We start from the raw sequence: 25,319 nt of genomic DNA, 5'->3' as shown, positions 1-25,319 counted from the left end.
TTCCTACGCAGCTCACATTGGGTGCCCGCTGCAGCTGATGGGATCTCCCACACAGAGCCTCTGTTTCCTGGTGTCTTCCTCTTTGCCTTTCATTGGGTTCATCCAGCCTTCAATGTGGTTGGTATAGTAGTCTGTCTGTTTGGTATGGCCGTGGCCGCCCAGTTGTTATCAGGGTTGGGTAGGTTGCTTTCTATATGTAATCTGTTACAGTTACTAGTTGCCTGTCCAAAACTGTAATCAGTAACATAACTTTTGGATTACCCAAACTCAGTAACATAACCTGATTACTTTCATTTACTTTTGGATTGCTTTCCTGTTAAGAGGCATTAGAAGAAGACTAAATGGATCCATAAAACGCATTTGGTTTGTCATCTTAGACGTCTCTGACTTGTGGTTGGACTCGCTCAGGTGGAACAAACTTAAACTTGCGCCTTTCTTCCAATGCTGAATTGAATGTCATTGAGAAAATATGTATTATTTTCTGAAAACATCCTTTCTGAATTTAAAAGTAATCCAAGAAGTAATCATCAAGTTTTTCAAAAGTATCTGTAATCTGATTACAATATTTTTGCTGGTAACATAACTGATTCCGTGGCGTCCACATCACCAACAAACTAACATGGTCCAAGCACAGGTCGTGAAGAGGGCATGGCAAAACCTATTCCCCTCAGGAGACTGAAAAGATTTGGCATGGGTCCTCAGATCCTCAAAAGGTTTTACAGCTGCACCATTGAAAGCATCCTGACGGGTTGCATCAGTGCCTGGTATGGCAACTGCTCGGCCTCCAACCGCAAGGCACTACAGAGGGTAGTTGGTGCGGCCCAGTACATCACCGGGGCCAAGCTTCCTGACCTCTATACCAGGCGGTGTCAGAGGAAGGCCCGAAAAATTGTCAAAGACTCCAGCCACCCTAGTCATAGACTGTTCTCTCTGTTACCGCACGGCAAGCGGTACCGGAGCGCCAAGTCTAGGTCCAAGAGGCTTCTAAACAGCTTCTACCCCCAAGCCATAAAACTCCTGAACAGCTAATCAAATGTCTATCCAGACTATTTGCATTGCCCCCCACCCCTACACTGCTTCTATTCTCTGTTATTATCTATGCATAGCCACTTAAATAACTCTACCTACATGTACATAATTACCTCAATTACCTCGACACCGGTGCCCCTGCACATTGACACATTGACTCTGTACCGGTACCCCCTGTATATAGCCCCGCTATTGTTATTTACAGCTGCTCTTTAACTATTCATTATTCTCTTACTTTTTGTATTTTCTTAAAACAGCATTGTTGGTTAAGAGCTTGAAAGTAAGCATTTCACTGTTGTATTCGGCGCATGTGACAAATAACACTTGATTTGATTTGAAATGAAAAACAAAAGTGTTATGTACTGGGAATGGTGGTGACCACTGCTCGAACCTGCTGGTGGTAGAGGCGGATGATATTTATAGTATACCAGAGCCATTATGCATCGATAGAAGTTCAAGTAATGGTACTGTAGTGTAATGCTGCTGTAGTGATTGAGGGAGAGGAGTGGGACCAGGGCTGCTTGCCCTGGAACAGTTTAGTTTAAGCACACTTGCCAATAGCTATATCACCAGTATCTTTGTGTAGACCTATCCTATTCTTTCTGTGCCATATAGGTCCAGACCTCTTGGTAGATGTCAAGCAAGCATACAGGGATGCTACTGCGGGTTACTACTGTATGGGTCTCTGACATACATCCAGTGTCTCATTCCTGCCATTGAACAATAAATAGCTAGCTGGGTTAGCACACTAATTAGCTAACATTGTAGCTGGCATGAACAAGATAGCAAAGTGAGTTTCAGTAACGATGATGCCATGCATTTCTATCACAAGTTGCTGGGCTGACAGTTTGCATGAAATTACAAATGGACATCTTTACTATGGCAGGGTGGGTATAATTTGTGGAACGTTCCAACAGGAATCTGGTCCAAAAACTTTGTAAATAACAAGGTTGCCAACAAACAACACATACAAAGTTGTATAGCGGCAGAATAAGATAGGGAGTGGGCTATTTAATTACGTTTTTCACTCACCACGTTTATTCTGAAAAATGTCTGCCCTCACTCTGGTAGCCTATGGACAAACATTAAGAATAAGCTATGTGTTGAGTTGATGCCTATTCGGCAGCTAGTTAGCTAGGTGAATTGATCATGCTACTTTGAATGCATTGTTCGTTGGCAACCTTCAGTGGTGGAAAAAGTACTCAATTGTCGTACTTGATCAAAAGTAAAGACACCTTAATAGAAAATGACTCGAGTAAAAGTCACCCAGTAAAATACTACTTGAGTAAAAGTCTAGAAGTATTTGGTTTTAAATGTACAGTCGTGGCCAAAAGTTTTGAGAATGACACAAATATTAATTTTCACAAAGTCTGCTGCCTCAGTTTGTATAATGGCAATTTGCATATACTCCAGAATGTTATGAAGAGTGATCAGATGAATTGCAATTAATTGCAAAGTCCCTCTTTGCCATGCAAATGAATTGAATCCCAAAAAAACATTTCCACTGCATTTCAGCCCTGCCACAAAAGGACCAGCTGACATCATGTCAGTGATTCTCTCGTTAACACAGGTGTGAATGTTGACGAGAACAAGGCTGGAGATCACTCTGTCATGCTGATTGAGTTCGAATAACAGACTGGGAGCTTCAAAAGGAGGGTGGTGCTTGGAATCATTCTTCTTCCTCTGTCAACCATGGTAACCTGCAAGGAAACGCGTGCCGTCATCATTGCTTTGCACAAAAAGGGCTTCACAGGCAAGGATATTGCTGCCAGTAAGATTGCACCTAAATCAACCATTTATCGGATCATCAAGAACTTCAAGGAGAGCGGTTCAATTGTTGTGAAGAAGGCTTCAGGGCGCCCAAGAAAGTCCAGCAAGCGCCAGGACCGTCTCCTAAAGTTGATTCAGCTGTGGGATCGGTGCACCACCAGTACAGAGCTTGCTCAGGAATGGCAAAAGGCACTGTTTCCCTCCCTAGTGTAATTGGGATGGACGGGGAAGACCACATTACAACCCTTAAAGAACTACGGTAGTATGATGGCCTGGATGAAGAGGAAAATATTCTCCTTAAGGAACCATTCATGTTCCAGTTACAGAGAGATTATGTGATGTTCTATGTGGAGGCAGTTGACAACAAGAAAAGTCTTTGCCTCTTTTGAGGAGCAGGAGTGAAGCCGTTTTTGAGGAGTGGTCAAACCTGGTTTTTGTCTGCTGTGTTAATTATTTCAGTTGTTAATTGTGTTGTTTAGTGAAGATGACGTAGAAGTCACCCGAGTCTCTGATCTCTTTACTGGAGCTGGTATAACTTAATGTACAAAGGACATTCAGCTTGTCAGTATGTCTATATGGTGTATTCTGCCTCTATTATCATCAGGAAAGTAAATAGCATTATAAATCAGGATAGGTAGTAACTGTATATATATGCTCAATGAAATAATATAATAACGTTATAACATTTATCAACACAATTTTAACAGTACATGACATGTTCACTGCAACAATATCAGTAGCTTGTCTCAAATATAGCATGAAGCAAAAAGTGTTAACACATCTGCTGGTACCACTTTATATAATATTTCTTATGATCTTCAAAAATGAAATACGTTTGTATTCAACATGTGCCTTGCGCAAACGTGTGTTGGTATTCAGTGTATGGGACAAAAAAGTGGATGGGGTCAAACGTTTGACTCCGCCCACATTGAGCCCAGCCCCGAATTGCACACTGCAGTCAGGGGTATTTGGTCCTGTGTGCATTTACAGGTGATTTGAACCTATGTGCAATTACAGGTGATTTTAACACTTGTTATGATCATTTTTCACTTGCTTTATTCAAGTGTCAAACATAATTTTTTGTACACGTGATTTTTTTTGCCTGTCCAGTGTGCATTTACAGGGGATGAGAACACTTGTAATGGTAACTTTTACACGTGTTCATTACACCTGTCCAGTGTGCATTTATAGGTGATGTTAACGCTCTAACCCAGAGACTCTGTCTAGAGTTTCGCTCCAGTTACTGGGAGGGCCGACCTCTGGGGACAGGGGCTGACACCTTAAAGGGGCGGCGACCCCCCCACCGCTCGCCAAGGCCACTAGGGGGCGCAACTACAGCGAGCCAGCTCACTTCCCCATTGATATGGAAGAGAAGGCCAGAGAGGGCTGAGGCTGACCCAGGGAGGGGGGCCCGACCCCCTGAAAAGGGGTGCCTAACCCCACCCATGGCCACCAGGGGGCGCCAATATATCCACCCAGCTCCCTTCACCAGGAAGGTTGCCTGACCCCCGCCAGCGGCCACCAGGGGGCACCACTACATCCAGCCATCTCCCTGCCCCAGGGATATCTGGGGTGAGGGCCAGAGAGAGCTGAGGCCAACCCAGGGAGGGGGGCCGACCCACACCCAGGGCCACTGGGGGCGCCACTACATCCACCTAGCTTCCTGCACTAGGGAGATCGGGAGAGGGGGCCATCACCGGGAGTTAGATATTAAACTATTGTTTCTTTGACGTGGTCTGCAACTGGGTCTTACCTTCATACCTGAAACATTTAGCTATTTGATTTAGAATTTTAAGACCCCTTAAGTTTCAAAAAATATATAAAGAGTTATTGGATGATACATAACATTTGGCATTAACTGCTATTAGCCAATAGAAATGCATTGAATAACAGATTCACTACGTGGAACAACAGATAGTCCCCCCAAAAAAATCTAAAGGAAGTTGGTTCTGAAGTGTCTGTCCTATATCTGAGAGATATAAGAATGATCAGGCAACTATTATTATTTATTTTTGTACATGTATTTATCCCCTTATTTTAGGCACAAAACTATTTCCATATATACTTCCATTCATTTTTTAAACTGAAACCCGGGACCTTCAGATGAGTCATGTGAGGCTTGTGGGCATTCTAGGGCAAAACGGAGAACATCGGGTTTGTGAGAGTCTCGGCTTTCCACAGAGGAGTCATATTAATGTGTAGCACAAACTGTTCAGACGCTACAGACAGAAGTTGGCAGAAGAGGCTGTACCAGCTTCAGACAAGTCTTGGGAACATCCTACAGTGGGTATAATAGTTTGTTTGCGCAAACCGTTCGGATGCTACAGACATTTTCGTGAGAAGACCGAATTTCAGGATTCCTCATGGTCTGACAAACACCGCTCTAGCTCTGCCAGTGTGATATCGACGGATGTGGTGGATTGAGATGCAGCCCATGCAAAAAACACATACAATTGAAGTCGGAAGTTTACATACACTTTGGTTGGAGTCATTAAAACTCGTTTTTCAACCACTCCACACATTTCTTGTTAACAAACTACAGCTTTGTGCATGACACAAGTAATTTTTCCAACAATTTTACACAGACAGATTATTTCACTTATAATTCACCGTATCACAATTCCAGTGGGTCAGAAGCTTACATACACTAAGTTGACTGTGCCTTTAAACAGCTTGGGAAATTCCAGAAAATGATGTCATGGCTTTAGAAGATTTTGATAGGCTAATTGACATAATTTGAGTCAATTGGAGGTGTGCCTATGGATTTATTTCAAGGCCTACCTTCAAACTCAGTGCCTCTTTGCTTGACATCATGGGAAAATCAAAAATAAATCAGCCAAGACCTCATAAAATAATGTGTAGACCTCCACAAGTCTGGTTCATCCTTGGGAGCAATTTCCAAACGCCTGAAGGTACCACGTTCATCTATACAAACAATCGTATGCAAATATAAACACCATGAAACCATGCAGCCGTCATAATGCTCAAGAAGGAGATGCGTTCTGTGTCCTAAAGATTAACGTATTTTAGTGTGAAATGTGCAAATCAATCCCAGAACAACAGCCAAGGACCTTGTGAAGATGCTGGAGGAAACAGGTACAAAATGATCTATATCCACAGTAAAACGAGTCCTATATCGACATAACCTTGAAAGGCTGCTCAGCAAGGAAGAAGCCACTGCTCCAAAACTTCCATAAAAAGCCTGACTACGGTTTGCAACTGCACATGGGGACGAAGATTGTACTTTTTGGAGAAATGTCCTCTGAATAGAACTGTTTGGCCATAATGAACATGGTTATGTTTGGAGGACAAAGGGGGAGGCTTGCAAGCCGAAGAACTCCATCCCAACCCTGAAGCATGGGGTGGCAGCATCATGCTGTGGGGGTGCTTTGCTGCAGGAGGGACTGGTACACTTCACAAAATAGATGGCATCATGAGGAAAGAAAATGATGTGGATATATTGAAGCAACATCTCAAGACATCAGTCAGGAAGTTAAAGCTTGGTCGCAAATGGGTCTTCCAAATGGACAATGACCCCAAGCATACTTCCAAAGTTGTGGCAAAATGGCTTAAGGACAACAAAGTCAAGGTATTGGAGTGGTCATCACAAAGCCCTGACCTAAATCCTGTAGAAAATTTGTGGGCAGAACTGAAAAAGAGTGTGCGAGCAAGGAGGCCTACAAACCTGACTCAGTTACACCAGCTCTGTCAGGAGGAATGAGCCAAAATTCACCCACCTTATTGTGGGAAGCTTGTGGAAGGGTACCCGAAAATGTTTGACCTAATTTAAAGGCAATGCTACCAAATTCTTATTGAGTGTATGTAAACTTCTGACCCACTGGAAATGTGATGAAAGAAATAAAAGCTGAAATTAATCATTCTCTACTATTATTCTGACATTTCACATTTTTAAAATAAAGTGGTGATCCTAACTGACCTTCGACAGGGACTTTTTACTAGGATTAAATGTCAGGAATTGTGAAAAACTGAGTTTAAATGTACTTGGCTAAGGTGTATGTAAACTTCCGACTTCAACTGTATCTCTAGCCGAAACAGACGGATTTTGATGGGGATTTTTTTCTTATGTTAATTAGATTTCTGCGGTGCACGACCATTGTAGGCCAAGGGTTAATTGGGATTGATGTGTCTTTCTGTCGACACGTGTCTCTGTCAAATAAATTATGAATATTTAAATATTTTATTTGGATGGGCAAGGAGGTGTGGTAGGTCCCCTAAGGCCCGCCCATAACGCCGGACTTGCATTGCCATGGTTATGAAGTGTACTACACAAATGGAACTTAAATCACAGAAAATAGATGTTCTGGTGGAAGCTCCAGAGAAGTACTTGGGGTTACAAGATTTTACTGCAGAAGAGTAGCAATTCTTCCATCTTTTTGTATCACAAATTGTAATGGACTCACACTCCACTCCAGTTGGTGGCGGTAAACCACATTTTTGGTTGCCAACCACAGAAGTAGAAAATAACCGAATTGGGCTGGTTGTATGAAACATTGAGGTGTGATTACAGCCAATGTAACCCAAATAGAGGGATGAGGCACAAACGGGAGTTGATATTCCGCCTGATACATAACAGCTGCGCCTTTCACATTAGTGAACACTTCAACGCTTGACTACACTGCGCAAACATTTAAAGAGGAATACAATCATCATCAACGCCGGCGTTAACTCTCATTCATCAGGGAGCTTTTTACAGGTGTTTTTTTACATTTACCCGTGATATTCTATGCATGATGTCCGTACATTCACTGCGTAAAAGTGCAAGCTCCATCTGCAGTAACATGGCACCAGCATCACTTCCCGTTACATCTTCATTTCTGCCTGCATCTCCGACGCATTGATGGAGGATGACGATTTGGAGTAGCTAGCGGGATAAATCATTAACATATTTGAAATGCCGGCATTCTCTTGTGCCTTTCCGGGCTGTCGCAGGGATCTCCTGGTAATAGTTTTGGTTGTGTTCGTGGGCATTGGATTACCTATTGAAGCCTCTGCCCCTGCATATCAATCGCATGGGACTGAAGGCTCACATTTAACTAATATAACAAATACTAAAAAGGCATTTCCTGTACTTGCTGTAAATTACGAACACGTACGAAAGCCTTTTGAGATCGCGCTATGGATCCTCCTCGCCTTATTGATGAAACTTGGTGAGTATCTGCCTTTGCTTTTGTCACGATTGGGAATGCCCCTTACTGCATTAATTGATATGGATTAATATGACACAGTATAAACCCCTCAACGTCACATTGCGTCATCCATCATGACACTGCAGCTGTCTGCTCAGGGGGTATGATAACTTGATTGAAAGCTTCAGACCCGTTCAGACAGGGACATTATTGCAATACTCTACAACTCGTCAATTCAGACAGGAATGTAATGTTATAAACATACTACAGTTCCTGCCAAGAAGTTTGGACACAGGAGTTAGTAGACCTGCCCGCTCTGTTCCTAATCGCTAAATTGGTGGCAGAAGTGGGATGATACCATAAACGTACTATGGGCACAACGTTCTCTGGTTCTTTATGGCACAGGATTGGGCTTGGAAGCCATACTATTACTATATTATAAGTAAAAGTTGCTGCAGCCATACCCATTGTTCCAGCCCTACGTTTGATCATGAGACACTGCATCTTACCATGGACTTTATAAGCAATTGTCCCTCTCACCAGTCACCACTAGAAATAGATGTACAAGTTCCATAAGATTAGTGTAATGGAAGACTTGAGGATTAAACACTGCACAACTTGGCAAACATTTGAGTTGGAAATTCTGAGAGTGATGAGAGCAGTTGTTATCATGACCTGCCAGAGTTAGAGGGATGTAGGGGGTAGCTAGGGGTGTAGCTAGTTTTTCCTGTGACTGTCCATTCACTTTTAAAATAGGCTATTGTTCATCTCAGAAAAAGACATACAATATGAAATATTTGTGTAGTGTGTATTTCGTATGCACATAACTCTGTGTCCCAAATGGCACCATATTCTCTATATAAGGAATAGGATGCCATTTGGGACACACCCTTTTAAGGGATCTTCCGTGTACATGTTGTCATTTCGGAGTCAGCTTGGCCGTGGGGCTTTCCCCTCCCTGTCTATCATTGGCCCAGCCGAATGTGAAGCTGATTTGGACTTATCTGCTGCAGCAGCAGCAGCTCTCTCCTCAAGGCCAGCCTGCTCTTCTGTACTCTGTGATAACAGAAAGAGGAAAAGAGCTGATGGGGGCTGATGCATACAGTGGCACATACAGCAGTATACCAATTTCAAACAGTGTCCTAGTCCTGAAATATTTATACTGTAGTCATTGAGACTGACTGTCTCCCAATAGCCTTATCCTTCAGTTATTGTTATAATGAATGGTGTGTCTCTTGGGGGATACATACTGTTGATGAGTTTCAAGTTTTAATGTCACACGCACAAGTACAGTGAAATGCCTTTCTTGCAAGAACTTCTTGTGAGTTATGTAGGGTTTTTGTGCTTCACGCCCTTGGCCCATCCCAGATGTAATAAATTATAACATTCCAGGACTCAGACATACATTAGGGGGAGACCCTTGAGGTACTGGAGTGGTACTAGGGTTTGCCTGTTTGTATCCACTTGCCCTAAGAAATGTATATCTGGATTTCAGTTATCTGCAGTTGCAGCACCAGCATGGTTGACCTATGTCTAGCAACTTGTGCAGTAGCATCCTGTGTGTTGCCTGAAATAGAGGTCTAAAAAAAGGCCTTTTTAATTTTTTATGAGAGCTTAGAATGTCAGACAGTGATGCACAACTAACTGATTAGAGCATTTCATTCATCCAATAATTTAGTGGTTATATGTGTACAAGGGCACAACTTTGGTTTTAGAAGTGGGGGGGACGTAAATGTATTTATATATATTACACACACTCATATTTTATCCAGTCGGGTAAACACTACAAACAGCCTACCCAACCGCTAGAGGGTGCAATTTCAGAATGTGGGGGGGAGTTAAGTTGCACCCCTGTATGTGTATACTGTAAACCTAAAATAACTATATCCACTTCTACAGGCACAGTTTGTTTTATACAATGTATTGCACATCTGAAGACAATTGCAACAGAGGCTATATCAACATAGGGAGGAAATTGCACACATTCTTGCCTGGATATAGCAATGTCATAGTAATGAACCCACTGCCTTCTACTGACCTAGACCTGTATTCATAAAGAAAAAGCTAAAAGATCTAGGATCAGCTTTGCCTTTTAGATCATAATGAATAGGATTACATAAACAGGGGGGACCTGACCCTAGATAAGCACTCCTACTCTGACACTTTATGAATACGGTCCCTGGTGTACGGCAGACAGATATGTCTCTATAATAACATTAACTACCTCATCTCCCCATTTAGGTTTCCATCTGATCCCGCGTCTGTCTGGCGTGGTCCCAGAGAGCTGCCTGCTGATCGTGGTGGGGCTGCTAGTGGGGGGGCTCATCAAGGTGATCGGAGAAGAGCCCCCAGTACTGGACTCCCAGCTCTTCTTCCTGTGCCTCCTCCCTCCCATCATCCTTGATGCTGGCTACTTCCTGCCGATCCGGCCCTTCACAGAGAATGTGGGCACCATCTTGGTGTTTGCGGTGATAGGTAACTAAGCACTGACTGCTAAGCACTTTATCCCTCCAGTGCAATTTGTATACCGATGTATTTGCTATTATCATATTTATAGCATATAGTTAAACTGCCACAAACACATTTCCTAGCCTGGTCCCAGATCTGTTTGTGCTATAATGTCAAACTCCTTGTCATGCCATGGTTAGTGAACTACTACTACTACCCTTGTGAAAATTGTAATTTGTATAAAATAATTTAGTCTTTGCTGGTATTGATACCATGTAATGTCGCCTTATTGAAATAAACCATTGTCCGTGTCCGAAATCTAGCTTGCCTACTACTTACTTAAACTGCATTCTGTGTATACTAATCGTACTACATACTGTTTAGAAAGTACTGTTTAAAAACGAATGCAGTCAGCAATAAATATCAGCATACTAGGCTCCTCCTACTGAGAATGCCTCATCTGATGCGCAATTGCGTTGATTCCCGCCATTCATTGATTTTGGTACGGCGCGTCCCCTCAGCTGATTATCAGCTGTTGTCAAACACACGTGGGTCTCGAAAGACCATTCTCTTCCTCAATATTGTGCAGCGAATTCTACTAGATGAAAAGCCGAAATGAGCTGGCATTTAAAGTATACTAAATGTTCAAAATTTCACATACTATAAAAGTATGTTTTTCCTTCATACCCAAAATGCCTGCTATTTAGAACACAAGTACAGGTATTAGGACACAGCCATTCTTTCTATCTCTTTCTAGGTACCCTGTGGAACACCTTCTTTATGGGGGGCTTGCTGTACGCCTTGTGCCAGATCGAGAGCGTCGGTCTGAGCAGAGTTGACCTGCTGGCCTGCCTGCTTTTCGGCTCCATCGTGTCGGCCGTGGACCCCGTGGCCGTGCTGGCTGTGTTTGAGGAGATCCATATCAACGAGTTGGTTCACATCCTGGTGTTTGGAGAGTCCCTTCTCAATGATGCTGTCACAGTGGTGAGTGTTAAAGGCTTTCCAACCAAAGTGCATGAATTGAGTAGCAAACTGTGCTTCCAAGAGGAAATTCGGCAACTATTTATGGGCAGTGGATCGATAAAACCAGCGTGCTTAGGCCCTTCGCCTTCATCAGGGTCATTTGTCACAGTGGGGACGAATCAAACCAGAGGCCAAATTTGATTTGGGGTGATACTGTTAGTTCACTCAGTTGCTGCATTTCTCTTTCTGTGTACAATGTTGGCTTGTTTCCATCAACTCAAGTTAACATGACGGGAGCTGTTTTGTTACTTTATTCCAATGCCAGCTGTGTAAATGTAGTGTTCATTTCCAGACCCGTGGCTTACGCCACCAGCCACCCCACTTAACAGGCAGCCAGTGTTCTCACAGCTGAGGAGAATGAGCATAATCCATTTTCTATTAACCATGACGGAGCACTTTCCTGTCTGCTAGCGGCTAACTGTAAGGTACACTATATATACAAAAGTATGTGGACACCCCTTCAAATTTTGGGATTCGGCTATTTCAGCCACACCCGTTGTTGACAGGTATATAATATCGAGCACACCGCCATGCAATCTCCATAGTAAAACATTGGCAGTAGAATGATCTTACTGGTGAGCTCAGTGACTTTCAACGTGGCACCATCATACGATGCTACCTTTCCAACAAGTCAGTTCGTCAAATTTCTGCCCTGCTAGAGCTTCCCTGGTCAATTTTAAGTGCTGTTATTGTGAAGTGAAAACGTCTAGGAGCAACAACGGCTCAGCCGCAAAGTGGTAGACCACACAAGCTCACAGAATGGGAACGGCGAGTGCTGAAGCGCGTAGCGCATAAAAATCATCTGTCCTCGGTTGCTACACTCGCTACGAGTTCCAAACTGCCTCTGGAAACAATGTCAGCACAAGAACTGTTCATCGGCAGCTTCATGAAATGGGTTTCCATGGCCGAGCAGCTGCACACTAAGATCACCATGTGCAATGCCAAGCATCGGCTGGAGGGGTGTAAAGCTCGACGCCATTGGACTCTGGAGCAGTGGAAACACGTTCTCTGGAGTGATGAATCATGCTTCACCATCTGGCAGTCCGACGAACGAATCTGGGTTTGGTGGATGCCAGGAGAACGCTATCTGCCCAAATGCATAGTGCTAACTGTAAAGTGCTTCCAACTTTGTGGCAACAGTTTGGGGAAGGCCCTTTCCTGTTTCAGCATGACAATGCCCCCATGCACAAAGCGAGGTCCACACAGAAAATGGTTTGTTGAGATTGTTGTGGAAGAACTGGCCTGCACAGAGCCCTGACCTCAACCCCATCAAACACCTTTGGGATGAATTAGAACACCAACTGCGAGCCAGGCCTAATCGCCCAACCTCACTAATGCTCTTGTAGCTGAATGGAAGCAAGTCCTCGCAGAAATGTTCCAACATCTAGTGGAAAGCCTTCCCAGAAGAGTGGAGGCTGTTATAGCAGCAAAGTGGGGGGACCAACTCCATATTAATGTCAATGATTTTGGAATGAGATGTTCGACAAGCAGGTGTCCACATACTTTTGGTCATATAGTGTAGATGGCATTTGACTGTGGCTCACTCACCGGCTCACTGTATGCGTAAACATCTATTAATAGCAGTTTAGGTGCTTTTGGCAGGTGTAGATATTACTCAGCCAAATAGCTCTGACTATGCCAACCCGGACCACTGATTCAGCTATCACCCAAACAGGGGATGTTGGTTTAATGGAGCAGTAAAGCAATGGGAGGGTATTTACTGCCTGGCGGGGATAATGGCCTCAGTGTTCCAAAAGACTGAAGAGCTGAGAGGGGCTGATGCCAGCTAGGGTGCATGCCAAATGGCACCCTATTCCCTACATAGTGCAACCACTACTGGTCAAAAGTAGTTCACTATATACTACGAATAGGGTACCATTTGGGACTCGACCCTAGTATCTTGTGCTTGTCTGAAGGATACCATTTAGATAGTCCACATGTTGTTTACATACCATGTATAATCATGTTACCATTCAACCAATAGGTCAAGTGAAGCAAATGGATAATGTGTCTCAGCATATAACACGGGTGTTGGGATATAGTGGTTAGAGGACCCTTGGCTTGAAATCAAGTCTGATCAAGGATAACGTGAAGCAGAATCAAATCGACAGCTATAGCTAAATCTAGTTGATTGAATATTGCAATTTCCTGGACATATAGACTGTGTCCCAAATGGCACGCTATCCCCAATGTAGGGTGCCATTTGGGACTCACACACAGATCTCTGCGAATTTCCACTGACCCCTCCTTCGTCCCTGCATGCAGGTTCTGTACAACTTGTTTGAGGAGTTCTCCAAAGTGGGGACGGTCACCGTATTGGATGTGTTCCTAGGCGTGGTGTGTTTCTTCGTGGTGTCCCTAGGAGGGGTCCTGGTGGGTGCCATCTACGGCTTCTTGGCAGCCTTCACCTCTCGTTTCACCTCTCACACCCGCGTCATCGAACCCCTTTTCGTCTTCCTATACAGCTACATGGCCTACCTTTCCTCCGAGATGTTCCATCTCTCTGGTATCATGGCGTAAGTAGCTATTTGACAGAGAACAGATGTGTATTGATAAGGAGATGGCTTCAGTATGTTACCTGGAGCATTATGGTTACTGTAGTACATCATGCTACAAGTTGAACTGACAAATGAACATGAAGTTACAATGAAAATCGTCTTGTACTACCTTCCGTAGTTTGATAGCATGTGGGGTTGTGATGCGGCCCTATGTGGAGGCCAACATATCCCACAAGTCCTACACCACCATCAAGTACTTCCTGAAGATGTGGAGCAGCGTGAGCGAGACGCTCATCTTCATCTTCCTGGGCGTGTCCACGGTGGCAGGGCCGCATGCCTGGAACTGGACCTTCGTCATCACCACCGTCATCCTCTGTCTGGTGTCACGAGTACTGGGTCAGTATTATGCAAAATGCAAATTCTTTAAAGATTTCCATAAAAGTTACAGTAAAACAGATGCAATAAAAATGTGGAATAAAATGTTCAAAACCAAAATGTAAATACACTAACATTAAAGTATAACCTTTTTCATCTGTTCATTTATACTTGGGGAAAAACATATTTATTTTATCTGTCTGTGTATTACAGGTGTGATTGGCCTTACATTCATCATAAACAAATTCCGTATTGTCAAGTTGACCAAAAAGGACCAATTCATTGTGGCCTACGGTGGCCTGCGAGGGGCCATAGCTTTCTCCCTGGGATACCTGCTGTCAAATAGTCACCAAATGAGGCACTTGTTCCTGACAGCAATCATCACTGTCATTTTCTTTACTGTGTTTGTGCAGGTGAGGCAGACAATCTGAATGATGCTCTAAAGCAGTGCTTCCCAACACCTCCAGTAACCCCAACAGTACACTTTTTTGTGTGAAAGTCACCCAGTAAAATACTACTTGAGTAAAAGTCTAAAAGTATTTGGGTCTAAATGTACTTATGTATGGAAGGTACATGTAATTTCTAAAATATACTTAAGTATCAAAAGTATGTGTAAATAATATACAATTCCTTATATTAAGCAAACCAGACGGCACAATTTTCTCCCATTTTTATTTATTTATGGATAGCCAGGGGCATACGCCAAAGCATTTGTGTTTAGTGAGTCTGCCAGATCAGAGGCAGCAAGTATGACCAGGGATGATCTCCAGATAAGTGTGTGAATTGGGCAATTTTCCTGTCCTGCTAAGCATTTCAAATTGTAACGAGTACTTTTGGGTGTCAGGGAAAACGTATGGAGTAAAAAGTACATTATTTTCTTTAGGAATGTAATGAAGTAAAAGTTTTCAAAAATAGAAATTGTGAAGTACAGATACCCCCAAAAATGACTTTAGTAGTACTTTTCCTTAGGTACTTTACACCACTGCTGTTGGAGGTACTGGAGTTGGGAAACACTGCCCTAAAGCATAGGTGTCAAACTCATTCCATGTGGAGTCGAGCATCTGGAGGTTTTTGACCATCCATTGTTCTTGATTGAGCAATTAAGGTTACTGATAAGTTAGGAACTTCCCACACCTGGTTGTCTGGGTGTTGAAATTCAAGGAAATAACAAAAATCAACAATGTTTGCCCCTCCATGGAATGAGTTTTGACACCCCTGCTCTAAAGTTCAAACATTCCTTGACTCTGCTCCAAAATGTTACTGTAAATCTCTGAAAAAGTGAAACGGAACACTTTGACCTGCTTGTAAAGACAAGGTTCACTTTACAACTACTGCTTTTCTGGGTGTTTTCAGGGTATGACAATCAGGCCCTTGGTTGAGCTACTTGCTGTGAAGAAGAAGAAGGAGAGCAAGCCTTCCATCAACGAGGAGATTCACACAGAGGTAATCTCAGAAACCCAGAACCAAAATCTTGCGTAACAGCATCACCTGTTTATGTTACGTACAGTTGAAGTCGGAAGTTTACATACACCTTTGCCAAATACATTTAAACTCAGTTTTAAAAAAAATCCTAACATTTAATTATTGTAAAAATTCCCTGTCTTAGGTCAGTTAGGATCACCACTTTATTTTAGAATGTGAAATGTCAAAATAACAGATAATTATTTCTTTCAGCTTTTATTTCTTTCATCACATTCCCAGTGGGTCAGAAGTTTACATACACTCAATTAGTTTTGGGTAGCATTGACTTTAAATTGTTTAACTTGGGTCAAATGTTTCGGGTAGCCTTCCACAAGCTTCCCACAATAAGTTGGGTGAATTTTGGTCCATTCCTCCTGACAGAGCTGGTGTAACTGAGTCAGGTTTGTAGGCCTCCTTGCTCGCACACACTATTTCAGTTCTGCCCACATATTTTCTATAGGACTGAGGTCAGGGCTTTGTGATAGCCACTCCAATACCTTGACTTTGTTGTCCTTAAGCCATTTTGCCACAACTTTGGAAGTATGCTTGGGGTCATTGTCCAGTTGGAAGACCCATTTGCGACCAAGCTTTAACTTCCTGACTGATGTCTTGAGATGTTGCTTCAATATATCCACATCATTTTCTTTCCTCATGATGCCATCTATTTTGTGAAGTGCACCAGTCCCTCCTGCAGCAAAGCACCCCCACAACATGATGCTGCCACCCCCATGCTTCAGGGTTGGGATGGAGTTCTTAGGCTTGCAAGCCTCCCCCACTTTCCTCCAAACATAACGATGTTCATTATGGCCAAACAGTTCTATTTTTGTTTCATCAGACCAGAGGATATTTCTCCAAAAAGTACAATCTTTGTCCGCATGTGCAGTTGCAAACCATAGTCTGGCTTTGTAGAAAAAGCCCATGGAGTTGGTGGAATAATCCTTTAATTCATTGCCACTTACTCAGCTGGGCCAGGGGCGCTTTAATTAGGTCAGGTGGAAATGTCCGACAGATCTCCACTCCATAAAAGGAGGAAATCACCATCGCCTGATCGCGCTGCTTTCTCATCCTTCACTCTGTCAAATGCAGAAGTTCTGTGCGTCCATGAATCCACGTAAGTCCACCGACTCTGTTACCTTTCATGTTACCTTTCATCTGAACTATCTGTTGCGATCGGGAGAGTGGGCCATCAGTTGTTTGAAGTTATTATCGCGTGGCTTGGAGCGCACGCTTCAAACATTTTGTCTAATGTGAATGGTCAATGATTCCGGCCCTACGGATCATAATAGGACAATTATGCAATTGGTATAGTTAATATGTAATGAAATTCCGTGTACACATGAAGACACTTGAAGGGGTGAAATAAGAAAGTCATTGTTTGTTGAACTGATCGACTCTGATCCAACTAATGGCGATTATAGATTGAATAACCGATCACTGTTTGTATTATTCTTTCATGATTTATGATAAATAGTTACGAGCCTAAATTACTCACCGATGATTCCTATTGACTTATTAATTAACTGGATTGTTGAATTCCCTAAATGATGTTAACAATGAATGATTGTTATGATTAGATCTTTGTGATGATGGATTTGATTGGATACACGTTATTCTGTTTCCTTTGTTATGCAGCACAGACTACTCAGTAAATATACCACTTTATGGTTAAAGGAATTCCTGCCTCAGTCTCATCCATTCCTCTGTCACCTGACCCGTGACCACCTGTTCACCCTCACTGTCAGTCATCCTACCTGTCCAGCTACCCACACAGATTCCACTAATCTTTCAGGCTTTTTTATGGTGGTTTTGGTGCAGTGGCTTCTTCCTTGCTGAGCAGCCTTTCAGGTTATGTCGATATAGGACTCATTTTACTGTGGATATAGATACTTTTGTACCTGTTTCCTCCAGCATCTTCACGGGGTCTTTGGCTGTTGTTCTGGGATTGATTTGCATTTCTCGCACCAAAGTACATTCATCTCTAGGAGACAGAACGCGTCTCCTTCCTGTGAGGTGTGATGGCTGCGTGGTCCCATGGTGTTTATATTTGCGTACTATTGTTTGTACAGATGAACGTGGTACTGTCAGGCGTTTGGAAATTGCTCCCAAGGATGAACCAGATTTGTGCAGGTCTACAAATTTTTTCTGAGGTCTTGGCTGATTTTTTTGTTGTTGTTGATTTTCCCACGACGTCAAGCAAAAAGGCTCTGAGTTTGAAGGTAGGCCTTGAAATATATCCACAGGTACACCTCCAATTGACTCAAATGATGTCAATTAGCCTATCAGAAGCTTCTAAAGCCATGACATCTTTTTCTGGAATTTTCCAAGCTGTTTAAAGGCACAGTCAACTTAGTGTATGTAAACTTCTGACCCACTGGAATTGAGATACTGTGAAATAATCTGTCTGTAAACAATTGTTGGAAAAATTACTTGACATGCACAAAGTAGATGTCCTAACCGACTTGCCAAAACTATAGTTTGTTAACAAGAAATTTGTGGAGTGGATGAAAAATGAGTTTTAATGACTCCAACCTAAGTGGATGTAAACTTCCGACTTCAATTGTACATCTGTCCACTAGATATTACACAGGGGTGACAAGCAGTATTATTATACTGTAATATGGGTCCTTACATAGTACACTAAAGTTACTGCATGGTTAATCAGACTTTGTAAACACTCCTCATTTTCTCTCTTAGTTCCTGGACCATCTCCTCACAGGCGTTGAGGGTGTCTGTGGCCATTATGGGCATTATCACTGGAAGGAGAAGTATGGATCCCATGCAATTGTGAAATAAACATATTAAAAGGATTGATATCGTTTTGGGGGGCTGGAATAAAGCAGCCATTTTATTCTTCACACATCATGAACTCTTTCTCCATATTTCTGTCTCTCAAATCAAATTTTATTTGTCACATACACATGGTTAGCAGATGTTAATGCGAGTGTAGTGAAATGCTTGTGCTTCTAGTTCCGACAATGCAGTAACCAACGAGTAATCTAACCTCTCTCTCTCCATCCATCTCCCATTCTTTGTGTTTTTCCCTCTTTCCATTCCTCTACTCTCCTCATATCAGGCTTAACCGCTTCAACAAGACCTACGTGAAGAGGTGGCTTATAGCGGGCGAGAACTTTAAGGAGCCTGAGTTGATCGCCTTCTACCGCAAGATGGAGCTGAAGCAGGCTATTATGATGGTGGAGAGTGGCCAGCTGCCCTCAGCTCTGCCCTCCACCGTCTCCATGCAGTAAGTATTGCCTCCTATTTCTGTTTAAGATATACTTATTTTTTTCCCCTGGAGTGCAACCTGTCCTTAGTACTTATCATCCGTGCAGTAAGAGTAAGGGCCTATTACTGTCCACATCCACTCATCTCCACCAGAGGCCACTGTTGGCTTAAGCTTAAATCATAGTCCACAGATGCTAGGACGCGATAGTCCGGCGTCCCATTGTGACATAGCTACGCAGCTTTCAGACCATCATCTGCGGTGGACGCACAGCCTGAATGCGCACCTCCCCACAATTCCCAACCAACGTGTCTCTGGTACACATCCTCTATTCATTTGTGTTGACAGTTGAAGAAATAGCTTGAGCTGCACTGAGAATTTGAAAAGTATTAAAGCCAACAGTCCAATGTTCTAGAACACTGCTGTGTGTGTACACGTACACATGTGGTACTCTGTTAGACCCTTAACCTAGTCCCAGATCTGTCATGCGGTGTGACAATGACCAGGAGTTGGCAAGACCATACAAACCGACCTGGAACTAGGCTATACTAACAAGTGGCCTGTCTGTTCCTGACGGTGGTGTGATGGCAATTTTGGTCATATCTTTAATCTGTGTCTCCGAAGGAACATCCAGCCCAGAGTGATTCCACGGGTCTCTAAGAAACGGGAGGAAGAGATCAGAAGGATCCTGAGGTCCAACCTGCAGAACAACAAGCAAAAAGTATGTTACAATGAATGAATTTGGTTGAAATTGAATGTCTGAAGGGAAATTAGGTTTGCCAACTGAGGAAGACAGAAAAACAGAATATGCACACAGGCATACCCTCCGTGCCTCCTACACTGAGTTACATTTTTTTAGTGTAAAGTATGATGTCTCTGAGATATTTCTCTGAGATATTATCCCCGGGCACCAAGCAACACCATTTTCACATCCAGTTCCTTGTTTCCCCAGATGCGCAGCAGATCCTACAGCAGACACACTCTGTTTGACGCCGATGAGGAAGACAACGTGAGCGAGGTGCGCCTACGGAAGACTAAGATGGAGATGGAGAGGAGGGTCAGTGTGATGGAGAGGAGGGTAAGTGTGATGTAGAGGGAGGGGTAAGTGTGATGGAGAGGGAGGGGTAAGTGTGATGGAGAGGGAGGGGTAAGTGTGATGGAGAGGGAGGGGTCAGTGTGATGGAGAGGGAGGGGTCAGTGTGATGGAGAGGGAGGGTCAGTGTTCGGAATAGACCCCAGTCCAGTGTTCTTTCTTGACCACGGCTATGTCTCCAACCTTGCAGAGATTTTGCCTCATTGCAATACTGAAGCATATTTGTGACGTTGTAACAATACTGTTTCTGCAGATGAGCCACTACCTCACTGTTCCAGCCAACCGGGAGTCACCTAGGCCTGGAATCAGGCGAGTCAGGTTTGAATCAGGTCTGTCAGTCTAACACACCTGGGTCGTATTCATCAGGGCACACCGCAGCACAATATTGTAGAATGAAAACAAGCATTTCTTATTGGACTGAGTTCAGATAGTACCTCCCTGTTTCGGACCATTTTCTTCTGTTTTGTGCCTTGTTGCTTCTGTCCATCACTGAAACGGTTATAATTCCAAAAAAATGTGCCCCTGTATATATTCAATATGAATATAAATATGCAGTAAAAAGAGTTCAGATTTGTCACGTAAGTGTTGATAACAGACCTGGGATAACTAGTTGTAACTATGCTGTGTGGAAAGTAACTATTTTTTTGAGGGAAACAAATAGTTACTTCAAATATACAGATCCCCAAAAATGACTACTTTTCTAAATGTACTTTAATACAGATCTGAGAAAGCAACTACTTTTTTGAAACTATAGAGCACACACAATCTCACCAGATGGCAATTTTGGGATATTTGTTTCCTTTGACACTGAATAGCCATATTTTGTTACTGTTAGTGTAACCGATGTGAAATGGCTGGTTAGTTAGCGGTGGTGCGCGCTAACAGCGTTTCAATCAGTGACGTCACTCGCTCTGAGACCTGAAGTAGGGTTTCCCCTTGCGTTGCAAGGGCCGCGGCTTTTGTGGCGCGACGGGTAACGATGCTTCGTGGGTGTCAGTTGTTGATGTGTGCAAGGGTCCCTGGTTCGAGCCCAGGTTGGGGCGAAGGGAGGGACGGAACCTACACTGTTACATTAGCATTCTCAGTAACATTTAACATTAAACTGTTCTTGTGTAATAAAACTGTAATTACTTTTGTAGCAACATGTATTACCATGTTACATAATACTTTGGCAATTGCATTTTATTTGCATGGCAATGAGCTGAGTTTTTGTAACTACTGTACACAAGGAATACTGATTTACTTATTCCACTTATGTAATAACTCCATTATTGTGCAATTATAAAGCAATTTCCAACGTTCTATGTATCAACAATGTTGCTATTGTAATAATCAAAGTTACTACACATGTATAAGAAGTTGATGTCAAGTGTTACTCTACCTTATGTCTCACTCATTATGAACATATATTTGTTCATTTTGAAGCTGAAAAATTGGTCTACTGTAATGTTGAGATGATTCGATGTCCCTCGTATTTAACTCTAGGCTATAGGCAATATTAAGATTCATATTTAAGAGCCATCCAAACCATGTGTTATTGATCATATATTTAGACTATTTCAACTAACTGTTGTAGTTTTTTGGTTCTTAATCAAATATTTGGAAGCCACCTAATAATAAAGATTTTTAAATAATGTGCATATATTCAAATACCTTTTTATTATTTGGTTTTCTGAGATGTATTCAAAATACTTTCAGATATTATTTGTTTTTCTGAAACCTGTATTTGAATATCAAAGAAACTAGTTGCCTTTTAGTTGACTATATTCGACTACCTTGAGTATTTGAAAAGTAGTTTTAAAACATTTTAAATACAACTATTTTCTGCCCAGCTCCGGTTGATAATACTTTCTTTCTTCAAGACAACCAGGTTTTCAGTGCTGACAGTGTCCCTACTGTCCACTTTGAGCAGCCTTCCCCTCCCAGCACACCTGACGCTGTCAGCCTAGAGGAGGAGGTACCCAAGAGGCCGAGCCTGAAAGCAGACATGGAAGGACCCAGGGGTAATGCGTCAGACAACCACCAGGGCGAGCTGGACTACCAGAGACTAGCACGCTGTCTAAGCGACCCCGGTCCCAATAAAGACAAGGAGGAGGACGATCCATTCATGTCCTGTTAAAGAACATCTTTTAAACTATAGCGCTTCAAATGAGGAGAATAATAGGATTCCACTATTTCAGAAGCTCCTTAATTCTCATTTACATTACATTTAAGTCATTTAGCAGACGCTCTTATCCAGAGCGACTTACGACTTATTCTCCTCTGGCACTTACTTGTATGAGATGGAGATTTTTCTATGGCAACATCTCAAAGTATCTCATGTATTGAAGGACATTTCTAATTTATCTCAGTGCCGTTATTGTTGTATTTCTCATGTTTGGGTCCTTGTTCTTTGGTATTTTTGATGTAAGATAATGTGAATAATTTGCCAAAGGTTCACGTGCCAATTTTTCTTGAACCATTTTTCAATATCATGAAATCATGTGTAAAGATTTGTTTGGTTTTCAGAGATTTTAAAATGTTTTTTGTTATGTAAAATCACAGCTTCCTTTTAGAGAGGAATGTAGGTTTTTGTCAGCACTTCTGTCTTAATGGTTTTCACATGATAGTGCTTCTCATTCACTTTGTTTGCATGAATAATAAATATGTTTTATCAGGGACTGCATCACATGGTAGCTGGCCAACTACCCTTAGCAGCCAGAAAACACACTCCTGGTAACTATATAAATACAAATGCAATTTCCAGTATGTCTTTTGACTGGATAAAAGCCTTTTCATTGGAAGCAAGTAGCAAAATAGATTCCATATCCCACGAAGTAATCCCACTCATGCCTTGTCTCCACTGTATTTGGGTCTGAAGCTGTCAAAATCAATTTAGACTTGAAAGTGATTGTTTAAAAAAAGGAAGTTGCCAAGTTGAATAATTTTTATAAGAATGACAACGCAGGCCTATTTGAAATGGGTTGAATTGTTAGCAGTTTGTACTGAGAGGGAAAATAAGCTTTACAGATAATATGCATCAGAAATTAAGATGACTTTCATGACTGAGTTTAACAATAAAGTGCTTATAAAATAAAAATATTTTGTTGGACATTTTAATAGTGAGATTTGTGGTAAAATAATTAAGATATACTGCCATCAGGGGTCAGTATGTAGCCGAAGCCTGAAATTGATGAGAGAGAGGAGCGGGTGAGAGAGAAAGGGCCAGTTGCCAGTACCACAAATACAAATTCCATCTAGACACCGTTGCCCTAGAGCACACAAAAAACTATACCTCGGCCTAAACATCAGCGCCACAAGTAACTTCCACAAAGCTGTGAACATGTGCCATCAAAAAGAACATACAATTTGACATATCAATTAGGATCTGGCTAAAAATACTTGGATCAGTTATAGAACTCATTGCCCTTCATGGTTCGGCAGTCTGGGGTCTCACCAACCAAGAATTCACAAAATGGGACAAACACCAAATTGAGACTAAAATATCCTGTGTGTACAACGTAAAACACCAAATAAATGCATGCAGAGCAGGCTGATACCCGCTAATTATCAAAATCCAGAAAATAACCTTTAAATTCTACAACCACCTAAAAGGAAGCGATTCCCAATCCTTCCACAACAAAGCCATCACCTACAGAGAGATGAACCTGGAGAAGAGCCCCCTAAGCAAGATGGACCTGGGGCTCCGTTCACAAACACAAACACACCCCACAGAGCCCCAGGACAGCAACACAATTAGACCCAACCAAATCATGAGAAAACAAAAAGATAATTACTTGACACATTGGAAAGAATTGACCAAAAAACAGAGCAAACTAGAATGTTATTTGGCCCTAAACAGAGAGTACACAGTGGCAGAATACCTGACCACTGTGACTGACCCAAAATTAAGGAAAGCTTTGCCTATGTACAGATTCAGTGAGCATAGCCTTGCTGTTGAGAAAGGCTGCCATAGGCAGACCTGGCTCTCAAGAGAAGACAGGCTATGTGCACACTGCCCACAAAATGAGGTGGAAACTGAGCTGCACTTCCTAACCTCCTGCCAAATGTATGACCATACTAGACACATATTTCCCTCATAAAAAAAAAAAAAAAGACTACACATACCCACAAAGAATTTGAAAACAAACCCAATTTTGATAAACTCCCATATCTATTGGGTGAAATAACACAGTGTGCCATCACAGCAGCAAGATATGTGACCTGTTGCCAGAAGAAAAGGGCAACCAGTGAAGAACAAACACCATTGTAAATACAACCCATGTTTATGTTTATTGATTTTCCCTTTTGTACTTTAGCTATTTGCACATATGACATTTGAAATGTCTTTATTCTTATGGAACTTTGGTGAGTGTAATGTTTATTGTTTATTTCACTTTTGTTTATTATCTACTTCACTTGCTTTGGCAATGTTAACATATGTTTCCCATGCCAATAAAGACCTTAAATTGAAGTGAAATTAAGAGTGGGTTAGTGAGAGAAAGACAGAGACTGAGTGACATTTTATTGGAGGGCCCCACCCTCCCACCTTGCTAGCAAAACATTTGTGCAGCCCTCCTCTTGACAGCAGAGAGAAGTTTAAGAGTTCATTTCCTGTAATTCTACATATTTTCCCATAGGCATTAGAGAAAATGTTGCAGTTTTAAAGCAAGTTTGCTGCAATTCTACACTTTTTGCCATGGGGCAAAGAAGATTTTGCAAATGTATTACTATACTGAACAAAAATATAAATGCACCATGCAAAATTAATTGATTTTACTGAGTTACAATTCATATGAGGAAATCAGTCAATTGAAATAAATTCATTAGGCCCTAATCTATTGACTTCCCATGATTGGGAATACAGATATGCATCTGTTGGTCACAGATACCTTAAAAAAATGGGTCTCACAATGGGACCTCAGGATCTCGTCACGTTTTTTTTTTGTGCATTCAAATTGCCATTTCTAAAATGCAATTGTGTTCATTGTCCATAGCTTATGCCTGCCATTACCATATCCCCACTGTCACCATGGGGGCACTCTGTTCACAAAGTTGATGTCAGCAAACTGCTCACCCACATGACGCCATACATGTGGTCTGCGGTTGTGAGGCCAGTTGGACGTACTGCCAATTTCTCCAAAACTATGTTGGAGGCGGCTTATGGTAGAGAAATTAACATTACATTCTCTGGCAACAGCTCTGGTGGACATTCCTGCAGTCAGCATGCCAATTGCACGCTTCCTCAAAACTTGAAACATCTGTGGCATTGTGTT

General features: G+C 42.2%; 1 protein-coding gene across 6 annotated transcripts; it reads left to right on the top strand.

Moving 5' to 3' along the window:
- The first annotated feature begins 7,267 nt into the window (after nucleotides 1-7,267).
- slc9a1b (solute carrier family 9 member A1b) lies at nucleotides 7,268-23,163 on the top strand. Of its 6 annotated transcripts, none has more exons than XM_014142633.2 (13): nucleotides 7,268-7,967; nucleotides 10,188-10,421; nucleotides 11,152-11,378; nucleotides 13,683-13,933; nucleotides 14,094-14,311; nucleotides 14,504-14,703; nucleotides 15,644-15,733; nucleotides 18,446-18,516; nucleotides 18,825-18,992; nucleotides 19,596-19,692; nucleotides 19,924-20,028; nucleotides 20,318-20,373; nucleotides 21,935-23,163. In XM_014142633.2, exons 1-13 carry the CDS (start codon nucleotides 7,712-7,714, stop codon nucleotides 22,011-22,013), a joined length of 2,052 nt encoding a protein of 683 aa, XP_013998108.1. In that variant the 5' UTR covers nucleotides 7,268-7,711; the 3' UTR covers nucleotides 22,014-23,163. The 6 variants fall into 6 exon arrangements, with proteins under 6 accessions (XP_013998108.1, XP_045550797.1, XP_013998106.2 ...); XM_045694841.1 differs by having other exon boundaries at nucleotides 7,269-7,967; nucleotides 20,318-20,393; XM_014142631.2 differs by having other exon boundaries at nucleotides 7,269-7,967; nucleotides 20,318-20,393; nucleotides 21,927-23,163.
- The last annotated feature ends 2,156 nt before the right edge of the window (nucleotides 23,164-25,319 follow it).

The sequence above is a fragment of the Salmo salar genome, chromosome ssa14 (assembly GCF_905237065.1).
Source record: "Salmo salar chromosome ssa14, Ssal_v3.1, whole genome shotgun sequence".
In the NCBI taxonomy this organism is placed as follows: domain Eukaryota; kingdom Metazoa; phylum Chordata; class Actinopteri; order Salmoniformes; family Salmonidae; genus Salmo; species Salmo salar.
The sequence above is the reverse complement of the archived record's forward strand: the minus strand, read 5'-3'. Positions and strand labels throughout refer to the sequence as shown.

Bases quoted from the DNA above. Each gene is read 5' to 3' on its own strand.
- slc9a1b (XM_014142630.2), top strand. From the start codon at position 7,712: ATGCCGGCATTCTCTTGTGCCTTTCCGGGCTGTCGCAGGGATCTCCTG. The intron at 11,379-13,682 runs GTGAGTGTTAAA...CCCTGCATGCAG, and splicing joins TCAATGATGCTGTCACAGTG to GTTCTGTACAACTTGTTTGA. The intron at 13,934-14,093 runs GTAAGTAGCTAT...TACCTTCCGTAG, and splicing joins CATCTCTCTGGTATCATGGC to TTTGATAGCATGTGGGGTTG.